Source organism: Haliaeetus albicilla, chromosome 19 (genome assembly GCF_947461875.1).
Source record: "Haliaeetus albicilla chromosome 19, bHalAlb1.1, whole genome shotgun sequence".
Lineage (NCBI taxonomy): Eukaryota > Metazoa > Chordata > Aves > Accipitriformes > Accipitridae > Haliaeetus > Haliaeetus albicilla.
In genome coordinates this window covers 15,107,466-15,127,389 of record NC_091501.1, presented here as the reverse complement: position 1 = coordinate 15,127,389, position 19,924 = coordinate 15,107,466, and the positions used below count along the sequence as shown (strand labels likewise).

The 19,924-nt window shown below is 38.8% G+C and overlaps 1 protein-coding gene across 6 annotated transcripts in view; it reads left to right on the top strand.

Annotated features, from left to right (window-relative positions):
- EPS8 (EGFR pathway substrate 8, signaling adaptor) overlaps positions 1 to 19,924 on the top strand; it is a 140,917-nt gene that overhangs the window by 89,804 nt on the left and 31,189 nt on the right. For all 6 annotated transcript variants that reach the window (XM_069807808.1, XM_069807807.1, XM_069807810.1 and 3 more), the window contains exons 5-12: positions 5,785 to 5,852; positions 7,805 to 7,966; positions 8,168 to 8,317; positions 10,661 to 10,743; positions 12,780 to 12,916; positions 14,680 to 14,753; positions 15,781 to 15,907; positions 16,251 to 16,339. In XM_069807808.1, the coding sequence (XP_069663909.1) occupies positions 5,785 to 5,852; positions 7,805 to 7,966; positions 8,168 to 8,317; positions 10,661 to 10,743; positions 12,780 to 12,916; positions 14,680 to 14,753; positions 15,781 to 15,907; positions 16,251 to 16,339 (890 nt within the window). The remainder of the gene's footprint in view (positions 1 to 5,784; positions 5,853 to 7,804; positions 7,967 to 8,167; positions 8,318 to 10,660; positions 10,744 to 12,779; positions 12,917 to 14,679; positions 14,754 to 15,780; positions 15,908 to 16,250; positions 16,340 to 19,924) is intronic.

The following is a 19,924-nucleotide window of genomic DNA, read 5'->3' as shown; positions in this document are numbered from 1 at the left end:
CACCTGTGCTTCAGGTCATCTCTTAAGACCCAGCCTGAGATCTTTTGCTTCTGGTAAGAATTTTCCCTACCTAGATAAAGAATTAGATTTCTCTTGCTGTGATACATTTTTCTGTGTGGTTTTCTGGACAGTGGCACAGAGCCAGACTAGGGTAGACTTTATTAAGCAGCTTTCTAATTTGCCATATTGCTGTACCCTCTTGCAGCTGGAAAATGGGCGAGACAGGACTCTGGCTATGTCACGTTCTGTTCATAGCTCTGCCTCAGTGGACCTTGGGCAATGCTGGTGGTTTTGTCTGAAACTGTGGAATAGTTACCTTTCCAAAGCATGAAATGGTCCTTCACAGAAATAACTGGGGAGAGCACAGAGTTTTTGGTGTAGTGAGGGCAACAAAGAATGAGGGAAAGCAATCTTGACTCCTGTTTGTCTCTGTCATATACCAGCTAGTAGTATTTTTGACTTGGCTAAAAGTCTTTGGTCAGTCTTTGTTTTCTGGTGTTTTGGACGCTTCCAAAAATGGTACGAAATCAGTACCTTTTAACATCTTTTTGTAACCAGAAACATGGTCCTTCCCTGATGATTGCTGAGTTCAGTAAGTTCACAAAGACATGAATAGCAGTAGCATCTGTCCACAACAGACAGCGGGAGGAGTATTAGTTTCTGTGGATCGATGTTTCTGTTTCTTTGAAAGGTTTAGTAAGTAGTAGATCTTAGTCAGGACCTATGAGTGAAATGCTGTGCTGCTTTTAAGTTTATTGCCCTTGCGTTGTGAGAGATTTTATTCTGCTCAAATTCCTCTGGGTTGCATTTGCTATAGATTGCCATTAAGAACTCAAGTGTCTTCTGCCATGATCTTTTTTTTTCTCCTTTATCACAGGGAAAATACTTTATGTAAATTGTGTGCAGCATATGAGCAGGGTTTGAATTAACTGCGGTATTAAGGCTGCACTGTATTTTACACGTTGGATGTAAGAGCTGCAGTAAGTAGAGTAAATAGGAAAAACTCAATAGTTTTGATGGTTTTATTCATCCTGTCTGGAAGTCTCTGTTGCAGAATTTCACTTTAGCTTCAATAACTCTCTTCATGCATGAAGGGACCCATGAGAGGCTGAGATTGATTGGAAGGATTAGGAGAGTGAAATGGAGAATACAAAACTTTTTTTTTCTTTTTTTTTTCTCCCGTGTCTGGGGTTGACCCCAGCCAGCAACTAAGGACCTACCCAGTTGTTTGCTCATTCCCCCTGTCTCCTCCCTGCAGTGGAATAGGGGAGAGAATCAGAAAAGCAAAACCAAGAAAAAACTGATAGACCAAGATAAAGACAGCTTAATAAGTGAAGGAAAGGAGGGTGAGGAGAAAAACCTGAGTAATGCAAAGGCAATCACTCACCATCTACCACAAGCAGACCAATGCCCATACAGTCTCTGAGCAAGGGCTACTTTGGAAAAACTACCCGCTAATTTTATTGCTGAGCATGATGTCCTATGGTCTGGAATATCCCTCGGGTCAGTCAGGGTCAGCTGTCCCAGCTGTGTCCCCTCCCAACCTCTTGTGCCCCCCCAGCCTCCTCACTGGGGCAGCAGAGTGAGAAACAGAGAAGGCCTTGACACTGTTCAACAACAGCTGAAACATCCCTGTGTTATCAACACCGTTTTGGTCACAAATCCAAAACACAGCACCATACAGACTGCCGTGAAGAAAATTAACTCCATCCCAGCCACACCCAGTACATTCAGTAAGTCAGCAAATTCTGTTGTTCATTTTCAATAGCAGGGTATGAGTTACTTGCATTTGAAGATCATGTAATAAGTCAAGAAGCATTTTCAGGGTTTCTGTAAAAGCAGTCAGATTAATATTGATGAATAATAATCAGCCACTTTGATATGTGAAAGAGTTGAGGAGATGAAAGCTACATTTCCAGAAGAATGGGAATGGGCAACTCTGTAGGAAAAGAAGAAAAATAAGGAGCTGTATAAGGATGAAAAAGACTGTGACTCTTGTGCTGAGTTATATGTGACTTGGTAGTGGAAATGTGGAAGTGTTGTAGGAAGACACAGCAGACTTCTGTGTCATCTGGTTAGAGAAGGACGCAGAACAGATTTGCAGGCTTATATCAATTTTGCTAGAAGTTCAAGGCAGAGGAGCATATCAGTGGAAGAGGGTGCAGAAGGCCCTCCTTTCTGAGGGCAAAGTGAGCACTTGCTGGAGGTGTGTAGGTAGAATCTGGCTCATGAGCCAGGCATCAGGAGAAAGCAGATGCCAAGATTTAGTTTTTAGCTACTGGCAAAAATCATGGGAAAGGGGATACATTCTAGACACCAGCCTTTTTTTTTTTTTCTCCTTTTTTTTTTTTTTTTCTCCTTTGTGTTATGTTCATATTCTCATGGGGGGTCTTTATTCATTCTTACTTCAGTGCAATTTATGCCAGGCAGACAAGAAAACCATCTTTCAGGGAGCCTGGGTGATTAGCAGCTGGGTTGACTCTGTATGGGAAAGGAAACCCACTTTCTAACTATTGAATTGTAAAAGGGTTGAAAAACAAAGGTTGAGGAAAAAAAACTTCCAGAAGCAATGGAAGAATTTTGCCTGATGCTAGGGTACTTATTAGAAGATGTATTTTGAAGAGTGAATAATTTCAGGAAGGAGCAGTTACCCATAGTATCTACCTCTAGCTCCTCTATAGCAGTGTTGACAACATTCACAGCTGCTATAGGCTATATCTTAGCTCATCCAAAACTGCGTAAAAGTTGCAGCACTGAGCAGTAATTAAGAGCCTGTGAGGTACCCTCTCCTTTTTTTGCTTTGTTCTGTAACTACAACAAGACTTGGAAGTCTCCCCAGTTTTAGTTTGCATGCTTCACTGCAGAGTTTAGATTTATTCACTTTCTTGGACTCCCAGAAAAGGGAGTCTCCAAGTCTGCATGAGTGACATACATTACGTGGTGGTTTTTGGTAGAAGGGCACATAGAATAACAAGAAACAGCGGACAGTGCCCCATGCCTGTCAGTGTTTAAGAGGCATTTGGACAATGCCCTTAATAACATGCTTTAACTTTTGGTCTGCGCTGAAGTGGTCAGGCAGTTGGATTAGGTGATTGTTGTAGGTCCCTTCCAACTGAAATATTCTATTCTATATGATAACTTAGATGTCTAAGTTGATCATTCTAATAATCATTTTACCTGCATTAAAGAAATAAATAGGTAAATAGGAATTGTTGCTGAACTCAGTATGGACTGTGAGTTGTTGTGGTGACCATACTTTTTGTTTATTAACACAACCACAGATTGGCTTTTGTTTATTGGAAATCTTACTGAAGTTCTTGTTACTATTGTGTTGTAATTAAGAATTAAGAACTTGAGGGGCTCTCCTTGGCTCTCAAGTGTAGGCAACCACAGATTTTATTAGCATTCAGGAAGCTCTATCTCTTATATAAATGCTATTGTTCTCACCATGACATAGTGTGTTGAAAACCTTACCATCATGTCTGTTGTGAGTGTTGTGCTGCTCTGTGGAAGAGGATGTGTTAATCACTGCTACAAATAGTTTGGGATATTCTTTCTTGACACAGGACAAAATTCCTGTGAAGCAGAGCAAGGAATCTCTTGCAAAACTTATTCTCTGCTTTTTAATTCCTTTGGAGCCTCTACATATGCCAGGATTTCTTTGTTTATTTAAAACAACTCCAACTGTTATTGTTTGCAGGATTTTTAAATCTTACAGTGCATGTAAAATTTCTTATCCTTGTTTAATTTCATATCATTAAAAATAATATTTTTAGTCACCTAAAAGAAGATAACAGTCAAAACTGAATATCTGGTGCATTGTTAATTGAAACAAGTGACTTTTTTTTTTAAAGCATCTATTCTTTCTTACTGGACAGCATTTAATTATCATTTGTAGTCCATAACAGACGACTGTTAACTGATCCCCTTGGAGATGCAAATAATTCTATGGGGTTAAACTAGATACTACTTTTTAATTCCCTTGTTTTGTTAGGAACAGATGGACTTTACTTCTTCAGATCATCATCCAAACAAAAAAAGAAAGGTAGCAAATCAGACAGTACTGCTTTACTGACTGTTTTGTTGGGGTGTGCATGTGTGTGTGTCTACTGTGGTTAAAAAGAAAATGAACAAAAAAAATAATTTAATTAACATGCTGCAAAAGCAGAAATAGTAGTTACAGTTGGAATCAATGTAGATCCTCTGCCCTAGGATTTCAGAATAACGTATAATGAAAGAATAACATCTATCTTGAAATATTCACCCACCTAGTTAAAAATTCTGATAACACGTGGTGTTCTTGCAGTGCCGATTGCACTGCGCACTTCTTTTGCTAAAGCAAGCTGAGTAGCTGCTGTATAGGAGCAGGATGGCTCTGTTGTACGAGCGGTGTTTGTCATCACGGGAGGGGGGCTTCAAGCCAGTGACGCATTTCAGAAACTGTCTTGTCTTTCATGAAAGTCACCGAGAACTGGAGAGATAATGGTGTGATTATAAAAGGTGACAAATGCTTCCACAAGTGGCATCTGAAAATGAGGGCACTGCTGTCTCTGTCAGGACCAGAAATTCCTGTATGAAGGAACCCTGGTCGCAGAAGAGACTTTTACAGTGTGGCTTTTAGGGTGCCCTCACTGCAGATCTCTGTGCTTGGTAGTAGTTAGCATTCTTTTATTTCGCAAAAAGTAACTTAACTTTCGTGTCAACAGAATCACACACTTTTATTTTACCTTCAAGTAGGATGAAATTGATTTACTTTGTATGTACATCAGGTACTTTCCTTCCAAACAAAATCAAACTGCTTATTTTACTTGAAGATCAGAAATCAAGTTATTTAATGAAATGGAGAGAAAAGAATTGCCTGCTTGCAGTATTACCTTGGACCTCTCTCAGCTATGTCATCTAATGACTTTCTTCCTGAGACAAAGCTCCTGGTGTTCCAGATCAGGCACTTAACTGGTTATAGTGAAAAAAGAGAAAAACCTTCCAAATGTTGCATTCAATTTTTTTCGACTAAAGTTGAAAAGTTTTCTTCGGTATTCATCTAAATAAATTATTTTGTGGTGTGGGTGTCTGCTGTGTCTTCATCTTGCTTTTTTCCCTTCCCTCCTCTCCTGGTTTAATATTAATCTATTGTATAGAGTAAAAGGCAAAGGATGTTTCTGATTTTGCAGCATTGTGGTTTGTTAGCTGAAAAATATTTCTGTTTAGATATATTTGGTGTGTATTTCTTTTTTATTTTTGAAGTCCTTTCCATGCATATTTCTATGTTAGTAATTCATCAAATTGAATACTTTAGGAAGAAATAAAGGATGACTCAAGTCTGTTTTGTGTGTGGCTTTGTTGCTTTGCAGATTTAACATGAGAATTATACGTATATCAGGAAATACTTTTGCTTTCAAGTGCATTCATACAAAGGCAGTAAGCCTGATGCTAGTTATCATATTGCTACCAAAGTGGTAAGCCAGTGATTTTAATAATCAGGCTTCCCAATGAAGCGTTTACAGTCAGAACACTGCTCCCCTCCAGTGTCCTGACTCACTGTAACGAGATAACTGGCTTTTGTTTGCACCCACTGGCTCTCCGTTAACATCGTTGACGTAAGTATGATCCTTGTGCTGGACTATGTGGTGGTGAAGGTTTTTTCTGTTGCAATACAGAAATTAGCAGCAGCTCATCTTCTGTTTTCATATATACAACTAGTCTTAAGTATCTCTGAGAAATATTCAACAAGCAGGAATAAGAAGTTGAATGAATAATTATTCTTTCTTTTCCTCCCATCTCTAGAACAAAGAAAGAATTATGCACGAGACAGTGCCAGCAGCATATCTGAAACTTCGCAGTATCACGTAGAGGTGAGACAAGGACTGATATACCAATTATAGCTTTCAGTTACATGCAGTTATTTTTGCCTACATGATTTCTGAGGATACATATGCTTGAAGGCATATACATCTTCCAAAATATCCTGCCAGCCCGAGGTCACTTCAGAATAGATTACTCTGAAATGTCTCAAATTCTATAGCTTTGCCATAATGAGCTGAAATTTTGATGTAGAAGAATGTAAGCAAATTTGTGTGTAGTTTGGCAAAGGGACAGGACTTCTCAATGGGATATTAATTCAACGTGTTAAGCTGCCCTGTCTCTGAACCTGGCTTGTTGCAAGGATGAGGCAGAGCTGAAAAACCCTGTGCTGTTGGCAAGGCACACTGGACAATATTTAGAATGAATACTTTGATCAGTTATAATCAGCAGAGGTGACAGAATATTCAGAAAGAGCTGAGCATTAACCCCTGAAAGCCCCAATTAGTCTACTATGTAGTAGTTAAACAAATACATTCTGCCCGCACAGATTCTTCCCCAGTGTGAAGTGTAAAGTATGTTACTTCCTGTCTTAAGCCGCTTTGCAGAATTACTGCGTGCTGCTGTCATATTTTATCTAGGCGTAGATACATTTAAAATAGTCAGCAGAGTAAGCCTGGGTGCCCATGTGTAGCCCGTTAAAACACTTTTGGATGCAATGCCTCATTCTGTAGTCTGACTTTGGCACAAACTTTCTTCCACTACCATCAGACCACTGTTGTGGGTTAAGCCAAGTCTTGCAAATACCATAGATTCTCAGCTCCTTTTTGCTGGGTTTTAAATTAGCTGTAAATTGTGAGATCATATGCAGAAGAGTCTTAATTTCAAGTGCTTCTATCCTATGATCAGCTTGCAAATGAATACTTGTGTTGCTTCTAATTATCTGTCTATTTTTCTTTGGTTTCTTCATAACGGTTTTGATACTGTACTGGCATAAAAATTAGTACTTGTATTTGGAGTCTAAGCATTCCTGTGTGAGCAGCCAGTAGAGAGTTTCGCTTCTTTTAAATACTTTGATTATATGCAGCTTATATCTACTCTCTTGTCTGTCGTTACTAAGTGCTCTTATCCTGTAATAGAAGAAAGCACACAATTTTTTTTTTTATTATTATTTAGAAGATAGGTGTGCAGACATATATTAAAATTGGTTCTCTTGAATGAGTGTAACCAGGTCTTCAATAAGAATGTGAAGCTGGATTTATGCCTGGATAAAATGAAATAATTTCATGGGTTTTCTTGCATGGTTGGCATGTTGAAGGAGAAATTGTCAAAACCACGATGGTGGGGTAGCTAGTTGAGGTGATGTCTGTGAGGTAGTATTTAATTTTTAGACTATTAATTGAATCTGGAGAATATTCCAAGTTGATGTTGAGCAAAAATAGTATACTACATTTCTGCTGTAACCCACATGAAAGCAGCGAGTAGCCTGTCCATAAGGTATCCCAGTCAGATGCAAGCCCATCACGGTTGCCATCAGCGTGCTAGCTGGCAGCTCTGGAAGAGATGAGGCCACTCCAGGTCAGGGTGGTGTGGAGGTACGCTGGCAGGGTATTGCTGGGAAGCTTCTGCTGACGCTTCCTGGATTCAGCTTGCCAAGACAGACAGGTTTTCACTCCTCAACAAAGCTAATTAAATACTCAGGGTTTAATTCTCACTTTGATACCTGAAAGATGTCAGAATATGCCTTCAAGTCTAGCTGCTTACAGTAGTGAGGAAGTGACAGAGGATGACAAACTGAGTTACAAAAATCAGTTGACTTAAAATGACATTATGGACTAAACAACCTCTCTTATGGCTTATGGGATCTGTCATATACAAAGGCACTTTTATTCATGAATAATTTGTATTGCTACTTTCTGGCAATTTGAATACTGATACTGCCAAGCAATAGGGAAAACTACAATTTTTTATTTTTTTATTTTTAAATGTACATCCCATTCACTAGCACTTGACCACCTTTGTTCTGGACCGAAAAGAAGCAATGATTACAGTAGATGATGGAATAAGGAAGCTGAAATTGCTGGATGCCAAAGGCAAAGTGTGGACTCAAGATATGATTCTTCAAGTGGATGACAAAGCTGTCAGTTTGGTGGACTTGGAATCAAAGGTAAGATCTGTGAGTGGCAGTCTCATTTTCAGAGAGAGAGAGAAAAAGGGAACGGGCAGAAAAATGATGTATGTGAGATTCGGTATTCTAATTAGCTTATTATCACATTCCCTTTTTAACTCGTGCAGCTTTTCTGAGATCAGGACTCTGTATAGTAAGGTGGTGTTTGTGGTTTGTTTTTTTTTTTTTCTCTTCCGGCAGAATGAACTGGAGAATTTTCCTTTAAGCACAATTCAGCATTGCCAAGCTGTGATGAATGCATGCAATTACAATTCAATTCTTGCATTAGTATGTAAAGAACCAACCCAAAACAAGCCCGATTTGCATCTTTTCCAATGTGATGAGATTAAGGTAAGATAGTAATGGAGATCTGCTATGACTTATTTGAATAGGGGAAATTTTATGAATTGGCAAGTACAGTGGATAAAATCAAGTGAGCTGATTCACAGAAAATAATTCTGTTCTTTTATTCTTATAAATATACTTTGAGTTTAATGCACTTATGATACAGACACTACTTATAATATGTTAGTAAATGTAGTGTAGTATGTCTTGCAAGAGAGTAGTCCAGTATGTAAGCTGAATTCTTAGTGCATGTTCAAGTATGTTGTTACTACCGTAAATATTGATTCTTGTGCTCTGTAGCTGTTCATTTAGGTTTGTAAATGAGTAAAACTCTGGAATATGTATATGGTTTGCATTCACGCTTCTGAAGAAAGTGGTGTAAAATAGTTTGAGTTATCTCAAATTTATCTTGTAATCTGCAAACAACTCATCCCAGCCCTGAGTCTTACCTAATTTTTCCTTTTTCTGCTCTTTTTGTCGCTGAACAATTAAACCTTCTCTACATTCTCACCTGTCTGCATCTCCGCTCAGCTGGAGAGAAAATGAAAAGGAAAATATTACTTGCAGGAGGAGCAAAATAAGGAAAAAGATTGTTCACCTCTGATTAAAATATTCCTTTCAAGCATAAATAATTTTTTAAAATGTATTGCACAATACTACTTTATTGCCAGGGTTATAAATTTTAATTTGTTAGTTACTCTATATAATTGCTATTTCTTTAAATTCTGATTGATAATTTAATGGGGATTTTTTAATTCCTTTGTAGTAGTTGATATTCTCTTAAAAAAACAGATTGCTAATCACATTGTGCAACCATTTTGAAACTGGTATAGTGAGTGGGATGTGAAGATGACTGGCTAATTGTGTGATTTGTTGCGCAGAATTTGCAGTTTCAATGGAAATTGGGATTCTGTGAGAAGTTCAGGTGGCTTTATGTTAAATAATGCAGGGATCCTTTTTGAGGTCTGGTTGGACCCAGCTTCCCAAAGTGTAGAGGCAGTCTCTTTTCTTCAGATTTTCATCTTTTGAAGTTCTGCCTCTGTGTACAAATAAAAATGCAGAGCATGTAAGCATGACTTGGAAGTCCAGGATCCCCCTTTTCTTCTGAGGTATTGTTTGAATGTGTGACCATACCCTAGGTTTTGTTCCTTACCCATGAGACTTGGCTGTTTTTGAAAGGTTAGGTCTTTCTCCCTTGTCTCTTTCATGCTTTTGATTAGAAGTTACCAGGAACTTCAGGAGCCTCTGCGATAGAAAGTTAGTAAAAAATCAATAATATTTGGGGCATTCAATATTTTGTGAACAAAAAAATTGTTAAATAATAAATATCAAGAGTATGATTAATGGAATTCTTCTGCGCTTAAGTTCCTCAAATTCCCTTAAGTTTTTTTTCTATTAATTCTTTAACCTTAATGTATCCCTCATCTGTATTTTGTAGTGCAATTTATTAAGCCGGAGAAGTCCCTTAATCCCCTTGTATCTTAAATTCAACAAAGTCTTCTGGTCCCAGCAGAAGTTACATATTTCTCCTAAAAAGTTGTGTATTTCTCCATTATGAGGGTACTAAGAAAGATGTGGACCTTGTAGAGTGAGCCAGACACTGACAGATTTGGGCTTTGACAACCTGTGTAGGAAATAAATTTATCAGCTGAAGACAGGTAACACAGCATTCTAAATCCTATGAGAAGCTGTGACCTGTTTAACACAAGCTCCATTAAAATAATGCCTTAGACACATATCAAAATTTCACTTTGCCACTGGTGGAGGCAGACTGCAGTTCTGGAGAGACAGGAATCTACGGATTAGGAAATGTACTGAAAAATTCATCTTCTGTTACATCAAAGAGAAATTGGAGGCTATCGTTATTTCTTAAAGGAAACTGTATTGCTACAAGTTACTTTCCTAATACTTTATGCTGCTACTGTCTATAGTGGTTTTGCTGCTACTATCTATAGTAGATTTTTTTTTTTACAGTATGTCTTCCCCCTAACATACTTGAGAAAAACAAAAATGGTATACACAGAGGGAAAAAATAGCTTATGCAATAATGGTTGACTTGAGATAACTACAGCTGTTCAGACAAACTTGGTATCTAGATGACATGCTCATCTGATGAGCTTGGATGCTTGAGATGGGAACAGTAACAAAAATACCAACTCCCAGACAATAGCATTGTGTGTTTCTTTGTTCTGTTTGCATGTAAAATAGTTTATCCCAGAACTTTTAAATGGGATTTGATAAGGTATTCTGGAATCTACAGATGCCCTGAGAAGGGCATGAGGAGATACTTATTTTGTATATCTGGATAGTCTAACTGATAACCGGTGGTTTCTGCTTCTGCCTCTTTAGGCTAGCTTCATTCATGAAGATATTGAAAGTGCAATCAGTGACAGTAAAAGTGGGAAACAAAAGAAGAGGCTTGAAACACTGAGGTAAAAACCTAAGTTCTTGGCAGTATATAGGATCGTCAAATACTGTTACAGCATTCAGAAGCTCTCCAAGTCTGCCTGCTATCTTTTGTTCTTTTTTGCTAGTTGATAATATACTTCCAAAACCACGTGTAGAGGCCTTGCTTTAATAATTCTTTCATGCTCTTTCAATTTATAGTGTCACTCTTACCTTTCCCAATTCCACCTTAGTGATGGGAACAGCTGACATCAATCCCACTTGCCAGAGAATAGCATTGCATGTCTCAGTTCTGCATATAGGTCAAGTAGTTCAGAATTTAAATTTAAAACATAAATGCCCCATAACTCCAAGTAAGTAAGATTATGATAAAAGGTTTTGGGATCTAAAGATGTTAAATAAAACAGTGCCTGAAGATTGAATAATCTTCCTGCCTGTCTGTTTAATGATGGTGAAGACTCCTTGTTTCCCTGGTAGCAATAACTTCTCTGCCAGCTGGAAAATGTGAGGGAAAAGAGTCTGTTGGGTTCAGAGGAGATTAATGGAGAAATGAGAGGTAGCCAACAGAGACGTAGAAACAAGGGCACAGATATATTAGATACTGAATGGTAATGGTGGTAGTTTGTTGAAAAGTTAGTATGTAACTGCGTCCTGGTAGTGTCAATAACACTTAGTTTTGTGGTTCAGATAGAGAAGTCTCTGCTGGACAAAAATCATTAAGTAAAAATGTCATCATTGTATGAATGAGTTTATAACAGTCTTAGCTACCTGTTAAATTCTGATGCACAACTTACAAAGTTTTCCTAGAGTAATGGACACTCCTATAAAAACACAACGAAAACTGAACTATGTCTGACTTTTTCTGTGGGTTTAAAATCAAATAAGTAGACTTTACTGTTTGTGGGACTGCAACAAACAGGTATAAGTACAAAGAGGCAATCTAGAAGGACTCAGACACATTGGATGTGCTGGGAAACTAATAAGATTTAATTGGGAAGAGACTGTAGGTCAGTACATCTGGTGGGAAAAGCTCTCTGAGATATCAGTCTCCAAGGGCCAAGAGGTCATGAGTGCGTGACAGCTTAGTGCCAGTTACTCGCTGTCGTATCATGCGCACGCTGACATCGGGTCGCGGGGAGAGACCCTCCTGCCTGACAGTGCGTTATGGAGTTGCTGCAATGTTATTGACAAGGAGAAGTGTGGGACATGGGGAGAAGAGTGCCCAGGAGACTGGAGGAAGGAAAGGTGAAGGAAACTTTTTTTTTTGTTCAGTGTTCAAAGACTGAATAACGCTTGACATTTTGCGTTGTTGAATGCCATGAATGAGATTTTAAAGAGATGAATTTAAGGTGAAGATCTTTTAAATAGGGGCATGGAGAAGTGGTGGGATGTGTGTATGACAGGAGCTGTTGAGATTTTTTTTTTGTCTGTTGGTATCAAGCTTCAGAATGACTTCAAAGACCTCTTTCCTTATGGTGTTTAAAACGACACTAAGAACTGGAAAACGGGAAAGCTGGAGGTGGGAACATAGAGACATTTGTATCAAGACAGGATGAACAGGCCACTGTTACAAAAAGGAAAATCAGCAAGTAAATTTAACTGGTTTTGTTGGTAGGATTTTAAGAAAAGGGTGGTTGGCAACCTGTCAAATTTGGGCACTAGATACTTAACTTGTGATGGCTGAAGGGTAACTTCTAATGAAAAATTTCACACAAAACGGAAGTCCAGCCAGTCAACTGCATATGGTGGTAAAAACACCACCTGCTAAACGCAAGCCCCTGAATTTACCTGTGTGAACTGGCAGGTCTCTAGACATTACGTTCTGTGGCACTGCTTGGGGATTTCCCGTGCGGCCAGGTAACCCCATCACGGAGCGGGTTTCCTACTGCGTTTAACGTATTTGCGCATCGTGGTCTCGGGTGCTGCTTACTTGGCAAGCCCGCAGCATGCTCACCAGCAGAAGAGGTCCTTGTGAAGCCTCCTCGTCCTCCCTGACTGAGCGCCAGCCAGCAGAACGCTTTTCCTTCAAGCGTCACTTCTGGGCTCTCTCCTCTCCCTCTAGGATGATATCCAAGGCTGACGGCGCCATCCCACCGCCGCCGCGGGCGCCTGCCCCCGTGCCGCCGGGGACCATCACCCAAGTGGACGTGAGAAGCCGGGTGGCGGCGTGGTCGGCCTGGGCCGCCGAGCAGGGCGAGCGTGAGTGTCGCTGGGGGCGCGGCGGCCGACGGCTGCTCTGGGCAGTAGGTCTTGATGGTGCTCGGTAGTAACGGAAGTAATTTGGGAAGACCGCTTTTGTAAGGATTACATTAATTGAATCCAGATACAGAAGCGGCTGTACGAGGTCACCCCTCTGTCCTCGCTGACAGCAGACAGGATTATTCTCCCCGTCTAGTTTGAAATGCCCCAAGCCGCCGTTGCCTGAACTGGGGAATAAGACCTGACTGTCATAATCTGACTTGTCATTTACTTGCAGTTACCCGTTTTCTGAACTGCTGCTCAGAGCCTCTTTTACTTGTGTTTAGCTGGGTGAGGGTGCGAGCTATGGGTTTTAACCTGGGCTTTTTTGTGAACGTGGTAATATTCACAGTAATCGGTACTGGCCTAACTCCAGTAATTTAACGATGCTCTCTTTAGTAGTAGGGAGAGCGTAGGCCAGATATTTTGAGCAATTAAAAGATATAATCACAGATTAAAAGGTGACTAGAGTTCAGCATTATTTACTTATTTTATATTTATCTTTATAATGGCCTGTATGGCTAAACTAGTGTTCTTTTCTGATGGGTTTGGATTTTTTTTGTTTGCCCCCTTTTTTTTTACTCTCTAACAAATACTTTCATTTTGATCAGATTTCTTTGAAAAAAATATTCTTTAGAAACAATAAAGTTCCTTCTGTAAAATAGACTGTATTAAGGGAATAAACTTGGTTAAAGTGAGGCCTGTTTGGATTTGTTTGGTTTGGTTTTTTTCTTTTAATAATAGATACTAAAATTTCAGAATTAGAAGTCATTAACCATGGAGTCTTTATCATTTTTGGTTTATTAAACTGTATCACTCAACAAAGTACACAACTATGCAAAGAAAACAACTAAAAATGTTCAGAGAAATCTGTAATGTTAAGAATGTTTTCATCTACTAACCTACACTATTACATCTGTCTTGAGTAAAGGCTAGTTTGTTCCTCTGTTTGACAACATCTCAACTTCAGAAAAGTTTCATTAGTCTGTCAAGTGGTCTGTCTTCCTAGACCAATTGTGGACCTGAGTTACTGCAGTTCCTTTTATTCCACTCACATGGAATAAAAATGCATTTACTAAAATCCCAGCTGTTAACAAAAGCAATACAGTATTTAATGTGACTTAAAAATGCAAAACTTATCATTGCTCAAAATGTTAACCCTTGTTGTTTTAGAATAAAAGTTACTGACACTGTCCGTTGCTATTTGGAAATACCTGTTTTATCACATCATTACCTCCCATTTCTGCGTTGCCAGACTTGGTCTCTCTGCCCAAATGCCTAAGTCCCTTTTTTTTATTACCTTCTACATCAAAATTCTTTGAAGTCATGGCTACACTCTTCCTTCCTGCTTACTTCTGCTGGAGTAGCTTTCAGCATATTTTGCAAAATGGGGTGATTTCTCATTATGTTGTATTTATAATCTGCCACTTTTTTGATTTAGACCCTGGTCCCACACTTCTGTGGTTAACTTCATTTATGCAGCTAAGTTGACTGAAAGCATACACCTAGGCTTTTTTGTATGAGATGTGGCAGGATCAGGCATTAGGATGCAAGGTTTTCGGATTGTGTGGAGTCCTTGTGTGGAGTCCTTGCAAAGTGAATGGTACAAACATTTCCCGTCTTTTTCTCATGGTAGTATGGTTTCAAGCATAAGCTGTATAGGAAATGTTGGTTACTAATTCTGTGTGTATAGATGTCGTCTTATCTTCTTCCCTTTTCTGCAGTTGAAAAACATAGACAGTACCATGATCACGAAGAAACAGCAGAGATGATAGCAGCCAGGATTGACAGAGATGTTGTAAGTGAGAAACTACAAGTCATATTGCTTAATGTCTGTGAAATTTTGCAGCTCTACTTTGTGGGAAGGCTTTTTCCACATGGGAAATTAGTTCTGGAGGAAAGTTTTCCAGGCAGCCTTTGTTTGTGTGGTAGACCTTAAAAATGAATAGATGGTTGTTCTTTTTCTTATTTTTTCCTTGGAGAAAAAAAAAAAAAGAAAATTAAAAAGTACTGAATGTTGATGCAAAGTTTTCTGCTCTGAAGAGCTAGAAATACAAATGCTAGTTTTATGTGGTAGACCAAATTCAGCAAACTGTGTAAGGGTAAACTTAAAGTCCGTTAATTTAGTGTGACTTAGATATGTGCAGTATCTGGAAAATGAACATAGGGTCATTTCTGATATTGCCTATAAGCAACAACATTGGGCAGGTCTTATGATGTATGCAATATCAAATATTGCCCCATTCGTCAGTTCTACTTTTCTACTCTGATGTTGCCCTCAGCAACATCTGAGGGTCTTGAGGAAAGCATGTTGAGGCCTGCTGAATTGGTGTATACATGTTTTCCCCGGGGGCTCCTTCATTCTCCTCCACTTGCTCTGTGAAAACAATTCTTGAAAGAGTACTTCTATAAAACTACATTCTGCCATTCAACGAAGAGCTTAATACTTTGTATTAAAGGAGATTATGAAGTTATACTGTTTAGGAAAATGCTGTCCTACACAAATAATTAGAAGTTTTTTCATGTGTTGCAAGAGAAAATGTAATGTGTGAATGAACTGTGTAATTCCAATCTGAATTTAATAATCTTGATGCTTATATTTTAAAAAACTTCCAGTGGCCCTAAATTTTTAAAAAACCTAAGATTTAAAATACTTTACAGGTCTGTAAAGTTAAGAACAAAATTAATCTAAATAAGCAATATTTGAGCATGGATTTTGTCCCGAGGAAGCTGTTGGTGTCTGAGAGTGTAGTCATTTTGATTTCTGGAGTGTTTCTGCTAAATAGGTTCTGTAGAGAAACTGTTATTTTTCTTTTCTCCCATAGCAAATTCTGAACCATATTTTGGATGACATTGAGTATTTTGTTACCAAACTTCAAAAAGCTGCTGAAGCATTTGCTGAACTTTCAAAGAGGAAGAAAACTAAGAAAAGTAAAAAGAAAGGACCTGGAGGTAGGAGTTCTTACTGCACACAATTCTGTGTCTCTGAGGATCATTGAAGTAGCTAGCAAATGTGTCTTTTTGTGTTGTTTTTTCATGAATGTAGTAATTTTGTTTCACTTTGAGCATAAAAAAAATCCTACGCAGTGTATTCTTAGAGGGAAACCTGTGAAAATCATTTGATTTGAGTCAGTGGGGAGTGACTAGAGATAAGACTGCAGAATATGCTCACTGTTGTGGTTCTAATATTTATAAAATTCTGTAAGTTGGTAAATTTATTATGTATTTATATGTTTACTATACCTGTAATATTTACAGAAATTATATACCCTATAAATCTTGTTTTGTTCACCAGAGGGAGTTCTTACTCTCCGTGCAAAACCACCACCTCCAGATGAATTTGTTGACTGCTTCCAAAAATTCAAGCATGGCTTCAATCTTCTGGTAGGTGACTGCTAGTGGATATGGTGGTGTGAGGCATGCAGTAACAGGGGTTTTTTTCGTGGGATAATTGATGTTAAGCATAACGTGATCTGTATTTTCCCTGCTGCTACAAATTAATTTGGGTGTCGGTTTTGCTGCATTGATTTTCCTATGTCTTATTTCACTAGTATGAAGCGAAGAACTAAAATTCTGGGGAAAGATGAAGAGAAGGAAGAATCAGTAACACAACAGATTTGCTTTGTAGATACTTTTGAGTTTCCTTGGAGGTTCCTGCTATTCTAGTGGGTGTGGATGCTTTCTTGTTGACTCCTCTGAGGGAGTTGCAGAAGGTTATCTTGTCTTTGGGAATGTATTAAGTCTTCTGCCTTCTGTCTGTAACTTTCGGGGTGCCTTGTCCACATAAAGAAACCTTGTGGGTTTTAAATGGCCTACTGCTGCCAGCTCTGCAGACATGGTCATGCCATGCAGGGAATAGTGAGCCTAGGTCTGTGGTGTCTTGGTCTCCACTGTCCTTTCAGAAAGAGCAAACCCACAAGTATCCTCTTCAAGGATGCCGATATACCTGGAAATGTGATCTTGTTTGGTCCTTGGCTGACACACAGGAAGATAGCTCAGCTGATACTTGACTGATCTTGGACGTTCACCTTTTCCTTCTGCATCCAAGGTTGAAAAGAGACAAGAGCGGAGCTGGCCACCTTTGGCTGAGGTTGGCCTCTGAGGCAGCTTTGGGATGCTCCTCCTCAAGGGCTCTATACACAGTGACTAGATGACCATATTTCTTTTTCAGCATTGTTGTGTTTCTTCTTTTCCTGGTTCTTTAAAGCCTTTTACTTGGGAAATTTGAGTTTAAATTGGAAAAGAGTTTCTAGGAATGTCTGTTGGGATCATGGTTCTGTTGCATGCTTGCCAGCATCACCAGCTGTGGCCTTAATTTAGTTTTATTCAGCTATGCCCATCAGACTCTCTGTGCTTGTTGCCATCATTACATAGGACCTTTCTGGCCTCAGAACATTCCCTCTAACAAATTGCTTTATAGGTTCTCAACAAGCGGAGATGCTAATCCAAGAGCCTTCTCCTGGCATCTCCTCTTCTGGAAGGGCTATTAAAGGAAAGCAGCATGTGGGACACCTTCAAAGCATTTTCTTTCAGATACTGACTGTCCCTTCCAATTGCTGGGGAAGCTATGCCAATGGGGAAAATTGTTCTTGCATTCACTGAGTCAAATCAGCTTTTTCTTCCTCTTGGGGCATGAATTCCAATTGCAGTGCTATAGGAGATTTTTAGAAATGTTAAGAATAGGGTTTTTGAGGGTTTTTTTGAAACCTTATATTGAATGCTGTGATTTTGACCTGTATTGATTGCTGGTTTTGGGGGGATGGATGTCTTAGAACATGCTGATCCTTCTCAGTAACAGAGCTTATAATGTTAATTTTTTTCCATTCTTACTTCAGAGTGTGTTCTGCATTTAAATTAGTTTTTCACCCAAGAAAAACATGTGCATCTTTGAATCTTTATATTCCGTACAGGAGAAGAAACACTTCTTGTTTTGGTGCTTAGCAGCATCTAGGATGTAGTTTCTAATGTTGCTTTTGAAGAGTTGTGCTATAACAGTGCTTTACTTAAGCATCATTGCAGGACCCAGAAAAGCCTGAAATTTCATTTCTTGGGACTTTATGTCAGACATGGATAACTGTATAAATTTAAGAATCTATTTTAAAAATAAAAGGCATAGCTAGAAGACTAAAGTCCTTGCCAGTAGAATGGAAACTGTTTTAAAATACCATGCTGGAAGCTCCTAGAAAATGCCTACCATCTGTCAAAAAAACATTAGAAAAGATCAAATGAAAGTTGTTATGACTGAAGAACAACGTATAGGAAGTTATTAGAAGTAAAAACACGTCCTCTTCCTTTCTTCATTTGGAGACACACTCTGGAAGGCTAGATGTAAGAGTAGAATGAGGCTAGCCAAAAGCAGTTTGAGGCAGATGGCAAGATGCAATAAAAAAATACTATAACTTTTTAAAACACATTCTGGCATGCTTCTTCTGGAGCCTGCAGGGCCAATGGGTAATCAGTAAATAAAAGAAATCCTCCAAGAACCTGAATCAGAGAAAGTATATGATTTTTTTTTAATGCATATATTTATTTGGAAAAGCTTGAGAGTGGATGGTATGTTCATGAAAACAATTTTTTTTTATGGGGGGCATAAGAGATTACCTGATTCCAATTGAAGAACTGGTAAGGGGTTAAAGAACAGCAAATCAAAATGGCAAGTTACAGGCAGATGAATAGAAGCCCTGTTTGAATGGACACTGTTCATCCATCTATTCCAAAAACTAAGTCAGCAAACCACATGGTATGGTGTATAACCTCTCTGAAACTGCCTTTCTTCCAGAGGAAGAGAAGTAGTTAAGGTAATGCTGATAATCTTTAATGTCATTCCAGGGATCTGAGGGACTATGACAACCAAGTACTGCTGATGCACCCTCCTCATAGGGTACAGTTTGTAGGCAGGTATATTAAATTTAGGAAGAAGCAAACATGCTTGAAAAAAACAAAATAATGTCTATAAATCCATCAATTCTTTGATTTGTTGGGGGTTTTTTTTGTTTTTATTTCCAAAACACATCCAGCAAGGCTGCACACTCTGAAATTCTTAAAGAAACTGACGTCCTGAGAGGTTGAATTTAGCTTCTTAGATTCTTGTTTGGTGACACAGAAAACAAATTATAGGACTAAAATGCTGGTTCTCAAAGTGCAGTAAATTTAGCAGTGAAGTCCCACATGTGCCTCTGCAGAGGCCTTTGCTGTCCAACATATTTACAGGTGTTCTGGCAAATGGTGAGTGTTGAGCATACAAATGTAGAAGTATCTCATGATAGCAGATAAAGTGACAAATGAAATTCAATATTGATAGATATGATAGAATCGCGTACAGGTGGGGAAAAATCTCATACATAAAACGAATCGGAACAAAATGTTGAGGCAATACAGATTCCTGTGAGAACATCATCCGCGTTCAATGGTGATCAACCAAGCAAATGTTAAGAACTATTAGGAAAAAAAAAACCCCAAACGAATGAAGAGCGTCAATGTGCCGATGTGTTCCCTGGCCTTATTTTGTCCCTAGCATAGCAAAACTGAAGAAGTTACAGGAAGGGCAAGAATGCTCAAAGGAATTACTTCGCTTGGAAAAGACCAAACAGAGGAAGAATATAATAAATCTGTAGATGGTTATGAGCATCTCTGGAAAAAGAGTAGGAAAGGACTGTTCATTTTTCATTTGGAAAAGAACTACAGAATACTAATGAAATGAAGAGGTGGCAAATTTCCAGAGGAGTTGCTTCTTTACAAAGCATATAATTCAGTTGCGGAACTTCTTGGTTTGCACAATAGGTGCTAAAGATATACATGGATTCAAAAGCAATTGGATGAACGAGCGCTTGCACTTAGCGGATGTTGCAGACAAAACACTGGGTTTAGGTGGACCTGTGGCCTGACCAGGGATGGCCATTGATATGTGAAGTATTTATTGTCATAAAAGTTAAATGTTTCTTAAAATGTATCATTTTCCCCTTCCTTCAG